The sequence below is a fragment of the Megascapheus bottae genome, chromosome 8 (genome assembly GCF_031878675.1).
Source record: "Megascapheus bottae isolate mThoBot1 chromosome 8, mThoBot2.hap1, whole genome shotgun sequence".
In the NCBI taxonomy this organism is placed as follows: Eukaryota; Metazoa; Chordata; class Mammalia; order Rodentia; family Geomyidae; genus Megascapheus; species Megascapheus bottae.
Window position 1 is genome coordinate 24,666,976 of NC_143516.1, and position 19,760 is coordinate 24,686,735.

Consider the following 19,760-nt stretch of genomic DNA (forward strand, 5'->3'; position numbering starts at 1 on the left):
AAGTAGGTCTGACTTCACTGGTCAATGTAGAGAGAACCAATGTGAGCTAAAAGTGGAATTAAAAAAAATTTACACTATTGGGTAGGGAGCATAGCATAGTGGTAGAGTGTTCATGTAGCATGCACAGAGCCCTCAGTACCACACACTCAGAAAAAGCCCGAAGTGGTACTGTGGCTCAAGTGGCAGAGCACTAGCCTTGAGCAAAACGTATCCAAGGACAGTGCTTAGGCCCTGAGTTCAAGCCCCAGGACTGACAAAAAAATTTATACTATCATAAAACAGTTTTTTTAGTTGATATGCTGTTTTATTTTGTACTTTGATATTTTTATTCAGGAAGCAAATTTGTTTCCAGGCTTCATAATTTTTCTTTCACAGTGATGTTTCCTGTGTTATTACTGTAACTGTGATTACCTGGCATCGTTTTCCTGTCTATTAGTTGGCTTTGTATAATTGAGATTTCAGTTCTATAATACACAGGGCTGAGAACTGCTTATAAATTTCCAGGGAATTCAATCTTCATGAATATTTCATGCCTGTACATATTTCCCGAGCTTCCCTATTTACAGTGAGGATGTCCAATTTAATTTACCAATGCCTATGTCCAAAGTAGGTAAAGAAACCATAAAGTAGAATTAGAAAATGATTGCTAAACTATCAAGTCGCTTGTGTAGTCAACATCCAATTATTCATAAGGAGCATATCTGTAGCAATAAAAAAAAATACATGTGAACCTAACCTCTATCATTGTTCACACACACAGATTACGTGTGATAAAAACTAGAGAAGGCAGTAAGAAAATTAAGGCAAATCAGCTGCAGACAGCCAAAGCTATAGATTCTTTGTGATAGCCTAGGTATTTCACAGTTTCTGAAATTTGTGGGACAGCAGAAATTGATTTGCAGTCGATTGGCTCAACAATTTTAAGCAATCACATTGCTCAATGTACATGGCATTTCTTCTGTTCCAGATCAATTTCCTGTTTTCCCTCCTAGCCATTGGTGCCTTTATTATTCTGCCCGTCTTTGCACTTATACCTGTTATCTTACTGTGTCTCCAGCTTAGTTCTCTCTTAGTTCTCTTCTGCACAGTTTATTCTGCTCATCATCTTCTGCCAGCCATGGCCTGTAAAGCCTCTATCTGTATGAATACTTGTCAACTGTGTTCCTGTGAACAAGAGACTGTAGTCGATTTACTGAAATTCTAATGTCAATAAAAGGCATGAGTTACTGTAGACAGATGGCTTTGCAAAGCAGAAATCTCAGCAACAGCCTCCACATATGTGTGTTAGTCAGGGTTATCCAGAGAAATACAACTGATAAGATATATGTAATAGAGAGATGGAAAGATTTATTTTAAAGAATTTGCTGTGATTCTTATGGGTACTGGTAAGTATCAATTTTATTAACTTTTTTGAGATATACATATCCAATATATGTGTATTTACATATACGTATATACACATGTATAGATATATGCACATATATATTCATCTATGGTGTACAAACTTAGACAAAAATTAGTGTTGCAGTCTTGAGGCAAGATTGCTATTTCAGTGAAAATTTTAGTCTTTGCTTTTAAGGCCTTCAACTGATGAGATGGAGACCACCACTTTATTAGAGGGCCATATGCTGTATTGAAGCTGATGATTCAAATGCTACTCTGTTTTTTTTGTTTAAAGAAATACTATCAATTGAGCATTTTAGGTTTGTGTTTGATTGAACGATTCATTAGGCACTATAGCTCAGCCAGGTTAACAATTCCCCATTGCCTAGGGAATTTCACTAGAATGTCCAAATATGCTCCCTGACCAAGCTGAAGATTGCATCTATTCCCCTCAGGAAAACTATTTTCCTTTGTTATTTCTCATGAACTTCTCATTTTTTCCATTACTTAGTTATTCTATTGTGGACATCCTGGAGATTAGTGGCCTACTCATTTGAAGTATTGGAAAACAACTCTAAATATATTTGTTTTCATGAAGAAAATAAAGAGGAGTATAAAGAGCTTACTGATAGTGTCACTCATCTATTTGCATCTTCCCTGCACTCTGAGCAATAAGTTACAGAGATCTATTATGAGGAGTATATTTTGATTCATCAGGTGATAATATCACTGAGTCTTTTCCCAACTTTCTTAAGAAGAAAGAAGGAAATTATTGATTTACCAAAAGACTTATTACCAGTCTTCAGAGGATTCTACTTTATTTAATTCTTGAGAAAATATTCCCAAGAAAGGCACAACAAAATTTATCTAATATCGAATACTTATTAATAATATCTTTTATGCTTTTCTTTTTTTCTCAGAGACATGTTCAAGCCATGTTCCTAGATAAATAGAAATGCTCATTTTACTTTATGGAAAAAGTTCACTTTATAGCCTGTTGGCCAAATCTATGTTTTGATTGTTCAATTATGCAGCCACATTAGATATTCTTGGTGTCAAAAGGAAGTCTGACTGTTAGATGCCAGGGGTATCCTAAAATCACTTGTACAGGTTTTGCTTTGGATTTCTGTCCAATGTAAATTGAAAAATATGACCTTGGAAGTTCTGAATTTTAACAAATCATATCATTCATTGACCAGAGATACTTCAAAGATTAATGAATCCTTAGGAGGACCATTTTCAAAATTTTGTTATTTATTTACTAACTTATTTTGGTGCTGGAAGTGTGGTCCGAACTCAGGGTCTGGGTATTGCCCCTTAATTTTGTCTTCTCAAGGCTGATACTTTACCATGTGAACCATACCTTTAGGAAAGCAATGAGTCTATTCTTTTCTTCATTCTTATTTGGCTGGATCAGTGTAAATTCATCATTAGGCCATAATCTAATCCAAGACGAGGAGAGGTCAGATTACCACTGAAAATCCATCACCCATCCCTGGTGCACACATTATGATATAGCCAACTTCAGAACATCTAGACAAATGGCTCAAGACCTCATGTTTTTTATGTCATGGACATTTTATAGGTGAGGTCAACCCTGCGGAGACTGTAGTTTATAGTATCTTGGTTAACCATTAACAGAGGAAAAAAGAAAGTTTTAATTTTTAAACATTGTTTTGTGTTCTGGAAGATTCTAAGCCTCAGGCTGTTTAGAGACTAGTATATTAAATTTGCAAAAGGGGAGGACTAGATCTGTCTTTCATCAAGAAGACTTTTGGGAAATGGAGTGGCTTCGGGAAGGATGCTAGTAACTGCCTTGTATTTTAAACCGGGGACATGGAAATTTACTTCCATAAAAATAGTAGAATACCCCCAAGATGGTCTGTGCCTTGCCCAGAGAAAGTCCATTCTTGCTTTCTCAATGCATAATAACTGTGCCCTGAAGCTGACAGCTCTTTTGCCTTCTTGGTAGCTTTTAGAATTTCTCACTGTAATCTCCCCATTTGCTTTATGTTTTTAGTGCTTACACACACACACACACACACACACACACACACACACACACACACACACACAAAGTGATCAAGCATGTGAGGCTCTGAGTTCCAGCAAGCCCCGGTAATGGTAGAAAAAACAAAAACAAGCATATTGCCCCCCCCCCCGTTTTTTATTTTTTTGCCAGTCCTGAGTGTGAGCTGAGGGCCTGAGCACTGTCCTTGGACTCTCTCAAGGCTAGAGCTCTACTACTTGAGCCTCAGCACCACTTTCAGCTTTTTTCTATGTGTGTGGTATGGAGGAATCGAACCCCAGTCTTTGTGCATGCCAGGCAATCACTCTACCACTAGACCAAACTTCTTGCCCCGCCACTAATATTTTAAATTGACACTAGCAATGAATTTGTATGTGTGTGGGGGTGGGGCCTACATACATGCACATGCATGCATGTAGATACTGAAACTTAACTGAAGGCTTGTGACCTCTCCTTCAGTTTTTTCTTCTCAAAGTTAATGTTCTACCACTTGATCCATATGTCCATCTCTGGCTTTTGGGTGATTAATTAGAGATAAGAGTCTGATGGACTTTCCTTTTCTAGGCTGGCTTTGAACTCTAATCCTAAGATCTCAGCCTTTCCAGAAGCTTGGATTACAGGCATGAACCACTGGCACCTATCCCATTTTTAAAATATTTATCTTATAAACAATTCTTTCTCAAAACAAATTGTAAGTGAGATTTAATTGCCTAAATACTAGAATTCCATGAGGTATATTTGGTTGTACATAGTACAATCAGCAGAAGAAATGGGTGTTGTTGTTGCTTTTAAACAGGGTACATCTTCATTTTTGGGGTATGGAGTCACCACAGTTATTATGTAAAATGATACATTTCTGTGATGAAGTTGAAATAAGACCTGACTCTTTTCCAAATTATAGCCAAAGTTGTTGGACTCTGTATTTTGAACGTTGATACGGAGATCACATTCAAACCCCCATAAAATACAGTTGACATGTCATTGTAATCAGCTTTCATTTATTTATATGTGAAACAGATGTTAAATTGTTATTCCTCACAAATGCCAACATCAGCATGTTTTTGTTTTTCCCCAGTTGATTTCTCGAATTGAAGAGGGAGGTTTAGAAACCGAAGGCCTCCTACGAATACCTGGAGCTGCCATGAGAATCAAAGTAAGATGACCTTTTATTCTGTTTATGTGCCATTTTATTGTTTAATTATGTGTCTTCAGGCTAGAAGCCAGCCACACCCTTGTTTCTGTATTCAACAACATGCTTTAAAATAAAGCAATAAAACCACTGAACACTCAGCTTAGATTCCGTTTTTCTACCATCTCTTATTTTTTTGTATTCGTTTTTCCCCCTCCCATATCTCCGTCATAACTACGATTTCCTATGAGCAAGAGAACCTGGTGACTCAAAATATTAATAGGTGGCTATGGTGATGATTTAGTCATGAGTCATAGCAGCTGTGTTTTTATTTTTAAAAGGTCAGTATTATAAGACTCCAGCAGGTGAACAGATTAGGAACCCTAAAAACTAGTCCCTACATATTGTTTGTCATGGTAAACTAGCAAATGCAGTGCTGATTGTCAAGTTTCCTTGTCTTATTGGAACCAGCATAGCCTCTGGCTGGCTGAGGACAGAAGGAAGATGGTCCCTACATTTTTCAATTGGATGCTTCCTTGTCCCCTGGCCCTTTGTTTTTGCTCAATGGCACTTCTTTCCAATTATCACAGGGTACCTTCTGTTTAATCTCTATGCTCCTGTCCTGTCTGAGGAATGAATCTTGAGGGAAGGCACAGTACAACTGAATGAGCCTATAGGTGATGCGCAGTACATCTGCTTTTCCAGGGGGGTTACATCTATAGAAGAGTCTTATTTGAAATCACAGTTGTATTGAGAAAATTAACCTGGCATTTTTTACCTTAGCTTCAAAACTCATCTTTAGCTCTAGAGAGATAGCCTAAGAACACGCCACATTGAATTCATTGTCTTTATGAATTAGAAAACTCCATCAGAAAATAGAGAGAGCATCTTGTCGATTTTCTTTGATAGGACAGTTCTTGAGTGGATCAGGATGAAATGGTTTTCAGGGATTGTTCCTCATCCTTACCTGTGACTAGCAGGGCTGTGCCTCCCCCACCCCGCCCCGCCCCATCCCAGGATTGTAATTACTGTGCATGCATTCCTCAGCTGGATTCAACTGTCATTTTGATATTTTCCTAGTTGAGAATCACTACTTTCAGTCTACTTGATGCTACGAACAGTGACCTTATTTTCATAGTTTTGGGGACCTGATACATTCAACCCTCAAATTTAAGCTTGTATTCCTTGAGTTTGGTGGCTGATACCTTGAGGTCCCCAAAACTGTTGGGAGATTTTTTTTATGAGTTTGATGATTTGCCATTGTCTCATTTCATTACCAACAACTAAGACAAGCTCACCAGCAATACTAGGCATTGTATTTAATTCAAACATCATTCCTATTTAAAAAAAAAAGTGGTTCTCTTCCCAAAGAATAATTCTACTTGGCTTCCTATCATTAATGTCAGCAGGTATAGTGCTTTTCGATGGACTGTTTAAAGCACTCAGGCCCTCCTTAGTAGAGTGGGATGACCAACTGACAGAAATCAAAATGGCCAATGTAATGAGGATTTAACTTTGAGCTAGGAATGCTGGCAAAAGAACAACTAAATAGAATCTCTAGGAAGGCCTATGAACCGATTCAGCTGTGTCAGCTGGTTAACCCATCCTTTTGTCATAGACCAGAGAAAGCACAGCTGGTCTATCATAAGTACTTTAAATGAGCAAAATTTTGGCTGTCTTCTTGCTTGTCCCACCAATTATTTTTTTCTACTCTTTTCTTACCTCCTTTTTTCATCCATCCATCTACTTACATTCCCTCATTTCTTCTCTCTCCAGCTTTTTCCTGTATTTCTTTTTCCCTTCTCTTGCCTTTTCCTTCCTTTGCTTTCTGAATCCCTTTTTTTTTCTTTTTTTCTGTTTTTTTTTTTTTTTTTTTTTTGCCAGTCCTGGACTTGAGCTCAGGGCCTGAGCACTGTCCTTGGGTTTTTCTCTCAAGGCTAGAGCTCTACCACTTTAGCCTCAGCACCACTTCCAGCTTTTTTTTTTCTATGTATGTGGTACCAGGAATCGAACCCAGGTCTTCATGCATGCAGGCAAGCATTCTACCACTAGGCCAAACTCCCAGCCCTCTGAATCCCTTTCTATCTTCCTCTCTTTCCACCACATTCCATTCCCAGTATTGCCTGCATGTATCTCACCAATTATAAGAAACAATTAGAGTGGGACTTTGCCTTGAGAAGAATATGTGATAAGGAAACCAAGAGATGAGGATGTAGCTTCACCCAGAGCCCTTGCCTGGCATGGGTGACAATTTGTATTCATTCTCCCCACCCCCAGTGCCATACCAAAAAGAAAAACAAAAAAAAATAACACTAACACACACACACACACACACACACACACACACACACATTTGAGAAAGTAGTTCCAAAAAGTAGGAAATATGAAGGATTTATGACAGTAAAAATAGTAATAGGAAATAATAATGATAAGTTGATTTATTTGTAATAGTTTAGTTGTCATATTTGTCAAACTATCAAGGTAACTGAGTAGGGCACTCCCAACTCTACAAGGAGCTGGCATTATCATGACCATGCATTGAGCATCTCTCATTTGCTATAGGAGTTGATTTTCATTTTTCAGAGTTCTTTTATCAGAGATCATTTCTGCTTTAGATCCAAAGATTGCTTATGCATATACTTTTACATATCATATCTATCTCCATCTCTCTTTCTCTCTCTCTCTCTCTCTCTCTTTCTCTCTCTCTTTCACACACACACACACACACACACACACACACACACACACACAATATTTATATTGGTGGGACGACATGGGCTTTAAACGCAGGACATGGAGCTAGCTAGGCAGGTACTACTATACCATTTGAGCCAGGACCCCAGTCACAATAATAGTTTTCCTTTTGTGTGTGATGTATTTTAATCTAACAAAGCATTACATTTATCTAGATGAACTCCTCCAAGTGGAAAAACTATTCTTGCGTGTGCCAGTACTGGGGCTTGAACTCAGGTTCTAGGATTTTTCTTTTCCTATTTTTTTTTGCCGGTCCTGGGCTTGAGCTCAGAGTCTGAGCTCTGTCCTTGGACTTTCTCAAGGCGAGAGCTCTACCACTTGAGCCTCAGCACCACTTCTGGCTTTTTTCTATGTATGTGGTACCGAGGAATCAAACCCGGGTCTTCATGAATGCTAGGCAAGCACTCTACCACTAGGCCAAACTCCCAGCCTTTCTTTTACTTTTTTAAAAATCACTTAAGGCTGGTGTTTTCCCACTTAAGCCTTTACTCCACTCCTGGCATTTTGCTGCTGATTAATTGGAGATCTGAGTCTCTTGGACTTTTCCTGCCTAGGCTAGCTTTGAACTGTTACCCTCAGATCTCAGCCTCCAGTGTAGCTAAAAACATAGGTGTGAGCTACCAATATCAGGCTGGACAAACTATTTTGAGCAATCTTATAATTAAATCTCCACTAATTCAAGTTTGTTGAATGAATTGAAAAGAATGTGGCCTTAAGGACAATTTCTCCTTGGTTTATAGTACCACATGGGTTTTCCATGCCACAGAAGAATTGATGTTGGGTTTTTTGTTGTTATTGTTATCTTTATAAAGTGAAATTCTTATAAAGTGGAAACCATATCACATTCCCAGCAGGGAAAATAAATGTACTTACTGATAACTCTTTTGTTTTCTTCCCCTCCTCCTTCTTTGTGTTGTTTAGAATCTTTGCCAAGAACTAGAAGCAAAGTTCTATGAAGGGACTTTTAACTGGGAGAGTGTGAAACAACACGATGCAGCCAGTCTGTTGAAACTCTTCATCCGAGAGCTTCCCCAGCCGTTGCTCAGCATAGAATACCTCAAGGCCTTTCAGGTTGTGCAGAGTAAGTGCCATCCGTCTTACAGCAGTCCTTGTGCTGTTGCCATCCATTTTAATTGTCTGAATGATGTTTGGCATTGTGGGGCATGAGAGATGCATATGAAAAGACATATTGAGCAAGCCGAGGGTTGCTTCTTCCCCAAGCTTGGTTTCCTTTTCTTTTCTGAGTATATATGTTGGAATTAATCACTGAATGTTCTCTTCAGGTAGAGATGAATTGCATGGCATTTAAGCAGTACAATATGTTTTGGAGCCAGTGCTTTGTATTTTTTTCATAATAGGATGAGTCATATCACATCTCTGATCATGTTTTTCTTGCCAAGTGTTAAAAAGCAACACTTACTGGAGAAGCTGTGGATTAACAGTTATCAAAAGGCACAAGGAGATGTGATAGAGTGTGAGTAGTACTGAAAAACAAGATTCTGAGATAGTTGTATGCAAGTGTGTTGTTGGAATTGGGGAAAGGCATTTTTGCTGTCACATTGAGGGAGTCCCACTAATTCAGGTCTATAATGGATCTTGATTTCTTTGCCAAGAAGAAGAGATCTTAAAAGGTTTGTATCTTAGCATAGTATCCCATTTATTTCTAGAAGCTATGATTAGAGAACTAATGCCACGTCTTTAAAGACATAGCTTTCTCTTCCCCACTGAGCCCCTTGAGAGTGAGAGAGGGACACCACCAGTGAGTATACTGACCCCCTTGCTCCAGGCTGTCTTTAAGGGCTGCAAAATGGACATGATTTCTAGGCTTAGCTTATATCGTAACTGTTTCGCACAAAATTTGTGAGAGATGTGAAAGTTACTGAGTAGTTTTTAAACATATTTCTTTCTTAAGCAGAACATATTTCCTGTTTAAAATGTTTTTTAAGTTCAGATCTACAATTTTAGCTACTCAGGAAGCTGAGATATTAGGATCATGGTTTGAAGTGCAGACTCTTATTTCCAGTGGAACCATCAGAAAGCCAGAAGTGAAGCTATGGCTTAAATGGCAGAGTGCACCCAGGCCATGAATTCAAGCCCCAGTATCAGTGGTGTGTGTGTGTGTGTGTGTGTGTGTGTACATGCATGTATGTATTCGATGATTAAAGTGCATTATTTTTTATACATTTCCTACTTGCAAACCAAGTCTACCATTGTAAAGTGCAGACATGATTTTAAATGTCCATGAATATTACTTAAATGGGCTGAGGAACTCCAAAAATGAGACTGCAGATGGTAACCTCTTAGATCTTTTCATTGCTATTTGGTTTCTAATTCATTCCACAAACATTTACTGAACATGGATTGTATTCCAGGCATATTGCTGGCGGCATCAATGGACTCTCTCTTTGTCATTTTGTTCACCCTCCATGAAAGGAAACAAATGTCACAGTTAAAGCCACACTCAGACCATGTCACTGAAGGGCCAGTCTTCTAATACTTTTCATGGGGGAATCATCCCACAGAAGTTAAAATGCTTCCCAGAGCACTGTTGTATGTCAGCAAACATAAGGCTGCTTGTCATATGAGCACAGTTGGAAGTGAGCATTCTGAGAGAGAGGAAGCTCCTAGCAGCTGCTTCTACCAATCTCTAACTCACAGTTTCAACAAGACTTGCTGCTCAGTCCTTGTGTCTTACATTTCACTGTCGTGTTTATGCAAAGTCACTTTTCATGAAAAATAAAAAAAGTAAAATGGTCAGTAAAAAATTCAGATGTTCTAATCTATCTGCAGATCTTCCGTCCAAAAAGCAACAGCTCCAGGCCTTGAACCTTCTTGTTATCCTCCTGCCCGAGGCAAACAGAGACACTCTAAAGGTAGGCCTGTTCACTTAAAGACCCTGAGAACAAAGCAAGGTAATGTTTCACTGTTTGTGGCAAAAATAATGTGATGTTTAGTTTGCAAACATTAACCTGAAGTCAAGCCTACTTTAGAGTAAAGTTGGTGACAAAAAATGCTTGTACTCTTTGTCCATTTATTTAATAGGTTGATCGTGTTGCTAATATTAGGCTGTTTTAACATTTTCATTATAATAAACAGGTAATTATGGTTCATTGGTTCATGGAAATGTGGGTACTCGTTTGTGTTTTCCACATTTTTTTTCCTCCCTATATTTTCTAAATGGTATTTCTTTAATGTTATTGAGAAGGTGATAAATAAAGTTATAAAATGTAACTCTCTTATCTAACATTGTTACAGTACTTTGTAGCTCTAAGTGATGTTTAAAATAAATGACAATAGTAGTTTGAAATGTTTATTCACCTAAAGATAGATCACTTAAATTCTAATTCTTTCTCTAAAGAGTTGCAATATCATTTTTAAATGATTTACTAAAATATTCAAATGATTTAGTACCATTGTTTATATGTTCTATCAGAAGCTCTGATAACTGACATGTATTGTTTTACGTTTATTTTCCTTAATAGTAAAAATTTAAGCCAGTTATCATAGTGTACATGTATAACTACAGCTCTCAGAAGAGGAGGCAGGAAGGTGGCGAATTTGAACCTCTGCTGGGAAATACAAGGAGATGATACCTTGTCTCAAGAAAGCAAGATGCAAAACAGAAAAGTTTATAGAGTGATGGTTAAGGGTTCAATACTAAATTTTTATAAAAGATCGTTATGTTAAGGTCAGCCAAGTGCAACAAGCTCAATATATGGTGTGCTTTCTCTCATATATAAGCTCTAGATTTTAAACAGATGTAATCATGTATGTATGTACACAAACATACATACATACATACATACATACATACATACATACATACATACATATCATTGTACCTATGGGGGGACAAGGAAGAGGAGATGGAGAGAATGATAGATGATGGATAATACAGAAGTACATCATGTCTGTGTATGAAGAGGGCCTAGGAATCTCATTGAGAGCCATTAAATAAAGGATGGAGACAGAGATAGTATCAACAGAGGGGAGGGACTATTCTGATTGAGATATAACACATGCATAGGCAAAATGGTGTGGTGAAACTCCTTGGTACAATTAATATACACTAAAAATAACATGATCCGGTGTTTTATTCTTGAGGAGGGTGAATGGAAAGGGCAAATGAATATTCATAGTACTTTATAACATATATATATATGCAACTGTTTGAAATTCTGAGAATAGGATAGAGGGCTAGAGGGTGACGTGGATGCATATGTTATGTGCAGGTATGGCATAGAAATGTTACCATGAACCCCCAGTTATATTACCCATGTGTGCTAATTAAAAAAATCTCAATGACAGGGCCAGGAGTTTGGCCTAGTGGTAGAGTGCTTGCCTAGCATCTATGAAGTCCGGGGTTTGATTCCTTGGTATCACATACATAGAAAAAGCTGGAAATGGTGCTGAGGCTCAAGTGGTAGAGCTCTAACCTTGAGAAAGTCTAAGCACAGTGTTCAGGCCCTGAGCTCAAGCCTAGAATTGGCACCAAAAAGAATCTCAATGAAAAAGAAAAAAGGAAACATTCAGTATATGGTTTAGAAAGACTGGTTAACTTACATTTTGTCACTACCTTAAATTTATTTATTTTTTTTCCTTAAATTAATTTTTAAATAGAGGTAGGGTAGACATCTAACCTTCTACATTTCTTTTATTTAACATTAAGTCTCATGGAAAGAAATTTCATATTAAGAAAAAAAAAAACACTAGTTCTTAAATCTTGATTTTTTTTCCCCCCTTATAACTCATGAAAATTTCTTGAACGGTTAAACACGGGGGACAAGTGTTGATATTCAGCTTCTGGATCACGTGCAATAGTTCCTCTAATATTCTTCTTTCGTAAACAAACAACTCTTAAAAGGTAGAAATGTTAAGACTTACCTATGATCAGAAGTAACTAAAGAGTAACTGCTTGAACTCACAGAGAATGCTTCCTATAAAAGCAGATTCATTGTTTCATCATTATTTATATATATATTATTTATTAAAGATGAAAACTTATTACTATTTAGATAAAATACTGTGGTTTTTCTAGCCAAGTCTAGGGTAATATTTTATTAATGTCTGATTTCTCATTTACTCTCCTTGTCTCTCTTTCCCTTTTTCTCTCCTTCCTTCTCGCTCTAGTATCCTTATAGTAAGATTTTGAGTAGCTTACTGCAAATACACACCAAAATTAAAATAATTATCTAATTTCTGTAGTTTATGCTTATAAAGAAAGAAAGACATTGGTCCCTGAACAACTATTCTAGTCTCTGTGGAACAGAAATTAAATATTTCCCCCCCCAAACTTCAATTAATCTTTGGTTCTCATTGGAAAGCTGTATTGTTTCAATATAACATTGTCCTTGGATTACATTTTCACTTTCCTACTACAAATTAGGTACATAAATCTTATTGTTAGGTATCTAGACTAGATCTAGTCTGTTTCAAATTTCTGGAAGGTAGCTATAATTTGAGACAAAGTGAATGTACTACAATATAGAGGATCTTTTAACCCCTGAAATCTTGTGAATTTTTAAAAATGTAACTTAGTTTTGTTTTCCATTTTAGTGTAGTACATTTGCCCTTTGCAGCTGGGGATTCTGTGACAAATAAGAACACATGACCTTTGATTCTTTTAGCACAGAGTTCAGAATTCAAACTACATCCAACAACCCTTCTTTATGATTAACTTTCCCTGCCATTATTTTTTTTAGTTGAGGGACCATCAATACATAGTTTCCTTATCTGCACAATGTGAATGATTACAACACCTGACTCCAGAAAGATGCTCCCTAAAATGGACCTAACGCACTGCCTTACCTGTACAGAACATTAAACAGCTAGACAAAATGAAGTGATATAGCAAAGGCAGTGTAAGCTTTAAGCCCCATCAGAGAAGTCAGACAAGAGCATCCAGACTTTCAGTGGCTTGATGGTGGCTGAGAGGATGGGGTCTACACAACAAGAGGAAGTGGGGAATATCACAAGGACCATTAACCAGCCTGTTCTGGTGGGAAGTTTCCCTTGCATTCGTTTCTTCTATCTTTTTTGGGGGGGAAGGTGTGGACCTCCTTGGATCTCATGCCTGTGAGATCTGAGGATCAGGGTTTAAAGCCAATCTGGGTAGGAAAGTGTCCACGAGATTCTCATCACCAATTGACCTTCAGAAAAGGTGGAAGGGGAGCTGGGGTGCAAATGGTGGAGAGCTTGAACACAAATGCTGAGGCCCTGAGTTCGAGCCTTAAACAAACAAATTAACAAAACAACATTGAGAACCTCACAGTTCTTTGGTGGGTGTCATTGTTTCCCTTCCCATTATGATCTTCATTCTGTTTAGCTTCTACGTTACCAGCAGTGCCATACTGCAGAAGATGAGTGAGCCCATTCAAAGGTGTTCCATTACAAATACAAAGAAAAACTGGTAGAGATAAAAGTTCAACACTTCCAGAAAAGTGAGGATATGTATATAAAACCACTTTTCACTGTTTCCACTCCTTACGGTTTCCTTCCTTCCTCTGTACAGCGGGTAGCCTCTCTGCCACTTTACCCAGTGCCATGGTCCAGAGTAGACTAAGCAATTTCCAGGGTGCTTAGACTGAATGCAGGAGCTTGGATGGTAAAGCTTGTTGAGTGTAACTAGTTAACTATGGTTCTGCATGCTTACTTTTTCAAACAATAAAAATTCTGGTTTTCATAGTGTTTTTTTTATCATCTCATTTCCACATATGACAAAAGACTCAGTGTTATTTCTATCTTAGGCCCTACTTGAATTTCTCCAAAGAGTCATAGATAACAAAGAGGAAAATAAAATGACTGTCATGAATGTTGCAATGGTCATGGCTCCAAATCTCTTCATGTATCAACTGGGTTTGAAGGCCAATGAGCAGCAAGAATTAGCAAAGGCAGCTGGGACAGCAAACATCATGCTCTTACTTATTAAATATCATAAACTTCTATGGACAGTAAGTATATATATACTTAAATATATATAAGCTTAAATTGTATTAGTGACCATATAAATTCCCAGCGTAATTATTTTTAGTGGATTTGAACATCATTTTATTAAGTTGCTATAAAAAGTACTGAGGTTTTTCTTTTCATGATATTAAAAACATCACGTTTTTGTTATCATCTTTGTAAAATTACATTAAAACTATTTTAGCACGTAGATAAGGAGGGGCCTTGTGTGTTCCTGTTTTAACATCATGGAATTATATTAAAAAATATGTATTCCTTGCTTAGTTACTTCCACCTGTTTTACTCTCTCAGTATTCAAGCCCGAAGTCTTTATCAAGTTCATGCTATCTTTGCTTTAGTTCATTTGGAGTTCTTCATAGACATAGTGTGTATCTGTCTGTGTGTGTGTGTGCTTGCATGTACTGGTTCTAGGGCTTGAACACAGGACCCGGGTGCTGTCCTTGAGGTTATTTTTGCTTAAAGCTAGAACTCTACCACTTTACCTTCAGCTCTATTTCTGGCTTTTGGGTAGTCAATTGGGGATATTAGTCTCATAGACTTTCCTGCCTTTTCTGGGTGTGAGCCATATCCTCAGATTTTAGTCTCCTGAGTAGCCAAAGATTTTCTTATCTAAAGAGTCACATACATTTTTCACTCTTTTTGCTGAGAAAGGCTTGAACATGGTTTCCTCCTTTACCCTTATTTTGAGCTTGAGATTTGATGGATTATCAGAAAATGGTAGTGAATGAGAGGTTTCTTTGATTAAATTCTCATTTCCCAGTGAAATTTGTAAGATTTTTAGAGACATGCATAGGTATTTATAAAAAGTGAACTAAAAAATTATACCCTGTATTTTCTTTCTCCAATGGTGAGGACTATACCTAGGAGCATATGTATGTTAGATAAATGCTCAACTGCTCAGCTACAACCCCAGTCAAGCAAAAGTATAAATAAATGCTTCAATCTCTTAGAGAACCCTCCTCTAGTTATGAATTTCCTAGTATTTAATCTCCTAGAGAACCCTCCTCCAGTTATAAATTTCTTAGTAAAGTTGATTCCTAGACTCTGAAGTCTGTAAAGGCAACTGATATAGGTAATTGCCAATAGTAAAAGTACATATAAGGCCAGGAGTTTGGCCTACTGGTAGAGTGCTTGCCTAGCGTGCACCAAGACCCATATACATAGAAAAAATCCAGTAGTGGTGCTGAGATTCAAGTAGTACAGCTCTAGCCTTGAGAAAGCCTAAGGACAGTGTTCAGGCTGAGTTTAAACCCTGGAACTGGCAAAAAATATACACATAAAATTATTAAAGCTTTTATTTAGTTTTCTACATGATAATTATTTCTTGGTTGTAATTTATTAACTTAAAAATAATTGTTCATGAGGATTGAGCCAGGGTACTATCCCTGAGTGCTTTGCACAAGACTAGTACTTTACCACTTTGAGCCACAGCTCCACTTGCAGTTTTTGAGTGGTTAATTGGCGATAAGAGACTTATGGGGACTCTTCTATTAGGGCTGGCTTTGCCCTGAGGTCCTAAGATCTCAGCTTGCTGAGCAGCTAGGATTACATGTGTGAGCCATCGGCACCCAGTTGATTAGCTTTTTTGTATTGTGCTAGTACTTGGGCTTGAAATCTCTCATTTATATTTGGCTTTTTTGCTAGTGGCTGGCCCTCTACCACTTGAGACCCAGTTCTTTTTCTGGCTTTTTGCTTGTTAATTGGAAATAGATGTCTCAGATTTACAGTCTAGGGTCGATTTCAAACTGTCATCTTCAGAATTAAAGTTGTGAGCTGTCAGTGCTCAGCTTAAATATTTTGTTGTTATTGCGATTTCTAAGGATATATCTTCCTTGGAGAACTGTGGAGAAACTTTACTCTTGTTAGTTGGTGAGTTTTTCTTTATCTTCTGACAGTTGATTTGAGCTGGTGATCAGAGGGGGACTGTGTATTAGCTGTTGGACTTTGGAAAACTGGCTGCTAAACAGTGAAAGAGTGGCATTTATGGTTAATCTTTTCAGGGAGTCTCTAGTCTTCATACATAAGGTATTGGAAGAGGCCACTATATCCTTGAATTTTACAAAACCCCTTTTGGAGTCTTACACAATAGGCAGTGAATTACATCTTCTAAATTAGTACTTTAATGCTTTTTTATTTTAATTTTTTAACAGGATGAAAGGTTATGTGTTGAAATGGCACAGTCTTATAGAACCCTTATTTCTCTTGAATGACTTAGAATGTTTTAGGTAGGCTGAAATGACACCATGTCCTTTCATGAATGCTCAAACTTATTTTCTTTTCTCTATAGATTCCCAAGTTTATTGTAAACCAAGTAAGGAAGCAAAACACTGAAAATCAGAGAAAGGATAGGAAGGCTATGAAGAAATTGCTAAAGAAAATGGCTTATGACCGAGAAAAATATGAAAAACAAGATAAGAGTACAAATGATGTAAGTCTTGAAGATATATATTCATTGTCCTTTCAGGATTGTGTTTATGATGCAGCTTTCTATCATATCTTATGGTTCTGTACTACTTGTATGTTAAAAACATCAATAACAATAGCTGGGCTTCTATCACTAGTGACCAAGTCTGGATTAGGTGTTGGTAACTTGACATGTAGTTTGTTAATAGTTAACGAGACAAGACTGACCCACTGAAGTTCACACAATGCATATTCGCACACACAGATGTATATGCACAAACATGTTTGCACATACACGCATGCATATATGCACACGTGTCTATCCATCCACACAGTCCTTGCTTACTCATGGTGTCGTGTTATACTGAGTGAAAAACCCCCATGTGAACCACCCGCCTGTGCTCTCAGGAAAACCTCGCTCAGCTAATGGTTTCATTGATTGAGGATCATTCCTAGATATCAATAAGTATTGGAATATTCTCAGTTTAATCAGAAGAATTTTCAGAATGATGTTGTAAAAGAAGAACCTTAAAACCTTTCAAGAAGAAAAAAAAAATCTCTTCATCAGTATTTATAAAATACTGGAGGAATATATTAAGAATTGGTTTTGCCAGACTGAAATGTGCACGAAGATACCATTGTGCATCGCACTATCAAAGCTCTCCAGTAAGATGAAGAAATGAAAGGGTTTCTATTGTTCTACTTAAGTGAATGCACCCTCACCACCATGGTGGAGGTTGTTCGGTTACAGGCTGCCATCTTGTGGAATGATGGGAGAATGCAGTTATCAACCTTTGTCTGATTTTTCTGCTTTTTGCAGGCATGGAGATCCACTTAGTGCTATACTTTTTTTTTTTCCTCTCTTAAATTAATTCATAGCTCTCACTCTTAAAAATAATACTCTATTGGCATTAGGAAGTTTTAAAATCAATTTTATGTTTCCTTAAATAAAAGAATTATATGAAATTAGATGTTGGTAGCTCACCTCACGCCCATAATTGTATCCATTCAGGAGACTGTAATCTGATGGTTCCCAGTTGAAAGCCAGCCTGGGTAGAAAAGTCTATGAAACTTTATCTCCAAATAACTAGCAAAAACTTAGGATGGAAGCATGGCTCAAGTGGAAGAGCATCGAACATAAGCAAGAAAGTCAAGCAAGAGTAAACACACTAGACCCTTCAATTTAAACCTCACCATTGCCAAAAATAAAATGAAAACCATATAAAATATAAGTAATTTATGAACCTTTATTTGAGAAAACATTTTAAGTTATAAGGACCGAAAGACTTTTCAAAATATAAATATCATTTATAATTATAATAAAATATGCATATCATTTTCAAAATTATCCTTTATAATACTTTGTTATCTCTCACACCAGGATAAATATGATAACATCTTCTGTTTTCCAACCCTACTTATCATCATACTCACATCATACACTTGTTATTTTATAAGGCTGTGAAATTCTAAAGTACAGGTGACATATCTACCTAGGGAAATATTTATGTTGTACATTTATACTAATACATCCTTTAAAAATTGAAAGATTGGTTTCTGGATTGTTTGTTTAAAAATGTTGCTATTTACAGAAAAAAGCAGCATTAAGTTTATTTTTTTAGCTTGCATTTTGAGCAAATTATATATGAGTTGAACTGAGAATTATCTCTATATTATTTTAAAGCCATGTCACCATTTTAAGGCCTCAAATTTAAAACATAGATTTACTTGTTTTTATATATTGCCTCAGCTTTACCTTCCTGACTTTCAATTTTCTTTTTCTGTAAAATTTGATTAATTGTTAAAGTTACTTGATGTGTACCTCCTGTGTATTAGATACTGTTATTAACACTTATTATTGAACAAAACAGATAAGGAGTACCACTATCATGAAGCTTAAGCTCTATAATTAAAAATATATTACAGACAGGGTTCTGATGGCTCATATTTGCAATCCTCACTACTCAAGAGGCTGAGATCTGAGGATCTTGGTTCAAAGCAAATCTCTGGTAGGAACCTCTGTGATATTCTTACCTCCAATTCACTACCAGAAACTAGATGTGGATCTATGGCTCACGATAGTAGAGCAGTAGAACTGAGCAAAATAGCTTAGGGATAATGCCCAGGCCCTGAGTTCAAGCCCCACAACAGACACCCCTCCAAATCATATAAATATATATAATATACTTTATAATATATATTTCATAGTGTATTAGCATGTGATGGATGCTTTAAGATGTGAGAAGGCACAGACAAGAATGAAGCCTCTTGTAATAGTTTGAGAAATAATCAATGGAACACTCTATGGAGTGTTATTCCAGGCAGCAGAAAGACTTCTACAAAAGCCTAAGGCAGGAACTTGATTGGCAATGTTGGACACCAGCAGGTCTTAGCGGTGAATGTGAGTGGACTGGAGCTATAGAAGGATGTCAATGAGAAACCTGGTCAGCGGGCCAGGTCACACAAGGCTTTAGAAACCATCATAAGGAATTTGGATTTGCCCTGAGTAAGGTTATTATAGAGTTTTGAACAAAGCATATTAAAAAATAGTCTGTAGTACAAAGCAACTACAGTGTGGCCAAAATAGGAATTAGAGAAGCTATTTAGGAGGTTTTTATAACCAACATGAAAAATAATGATGGCTCACACCAAGGTGCCATCATTGAAAGTGGAAAAGTTGTTGCATCTCAAATATTGATTTGCAATGAAACCCATTGGGGTTTCTTGTTGGATGTAATATGAGTTTAAAAGAAAGAAGCAAAACAATCTCTGTGGGTTTTTGTTTGTTTGGAGAATTGGAAAGATGTAATTGATAGGTGAGATCATGATTTCAATTTTGGACTCATTGGGATGTGTATTGTACATCCATTCACATGAGCATACCCTAAGATGTTTGGAGGAAAGTCACATTGACTGGCCAGAGTGTACAGAAAGTCAAGGCCAGTGGGAAGTGTGCTTGGGGCTCAATGGAGAAGGAGCATTTGATTCTGCATACCACAGGGAACTGAAAGATTGTGACCTCAGGAGTTACAAGATTGTATTTGCATTCTAAGGTTACCACTGCCATGGTGAGTGAAAGGAAAACTGGTGGGATAG

At 37.1% G+C, this 19,760-nt stretch overlaps 1 protein-coding gene across 6 annotated transcripts in view; it reads left to right on the top strand.

The window, feature by feature from the left end:
* Arhgap18 (Rho GTPase activating protein 18) overlaps window positions 1-19,760 on the top strand; it is a 178,555-nt gene that overhangs the window by 143,950 nt on the left and 14,845 nt on the right. For all 6 annotated transcript variants that reach the window (XM_090338145.1, XM_090338147.1, XM_090338144.1 and 3 more), the window contains exons 8-12: window positions 4,488-4,565; window positions 8,217-8,376; window positions 10,086-10,168; window positions 14,042-14,245; window positions 16,549-16,689. In XM_090338145.1, the coding sequence (XP_090194271.1) occupies window positions 4,488-4,565; window positions 8,217-8,376; window positions 10,086-10,168; window positions 14,042-14,245; window positions 16,549-16,689 (666 nt within the window). The remainder of the gene's footprint in view (window positions 1-4,487; window positions 4,566-8,216; window positions 8,377-10,085; window positions 10,169-14,041; window positions 14,246-16,548; window positions 16,690-19,760) is intronic.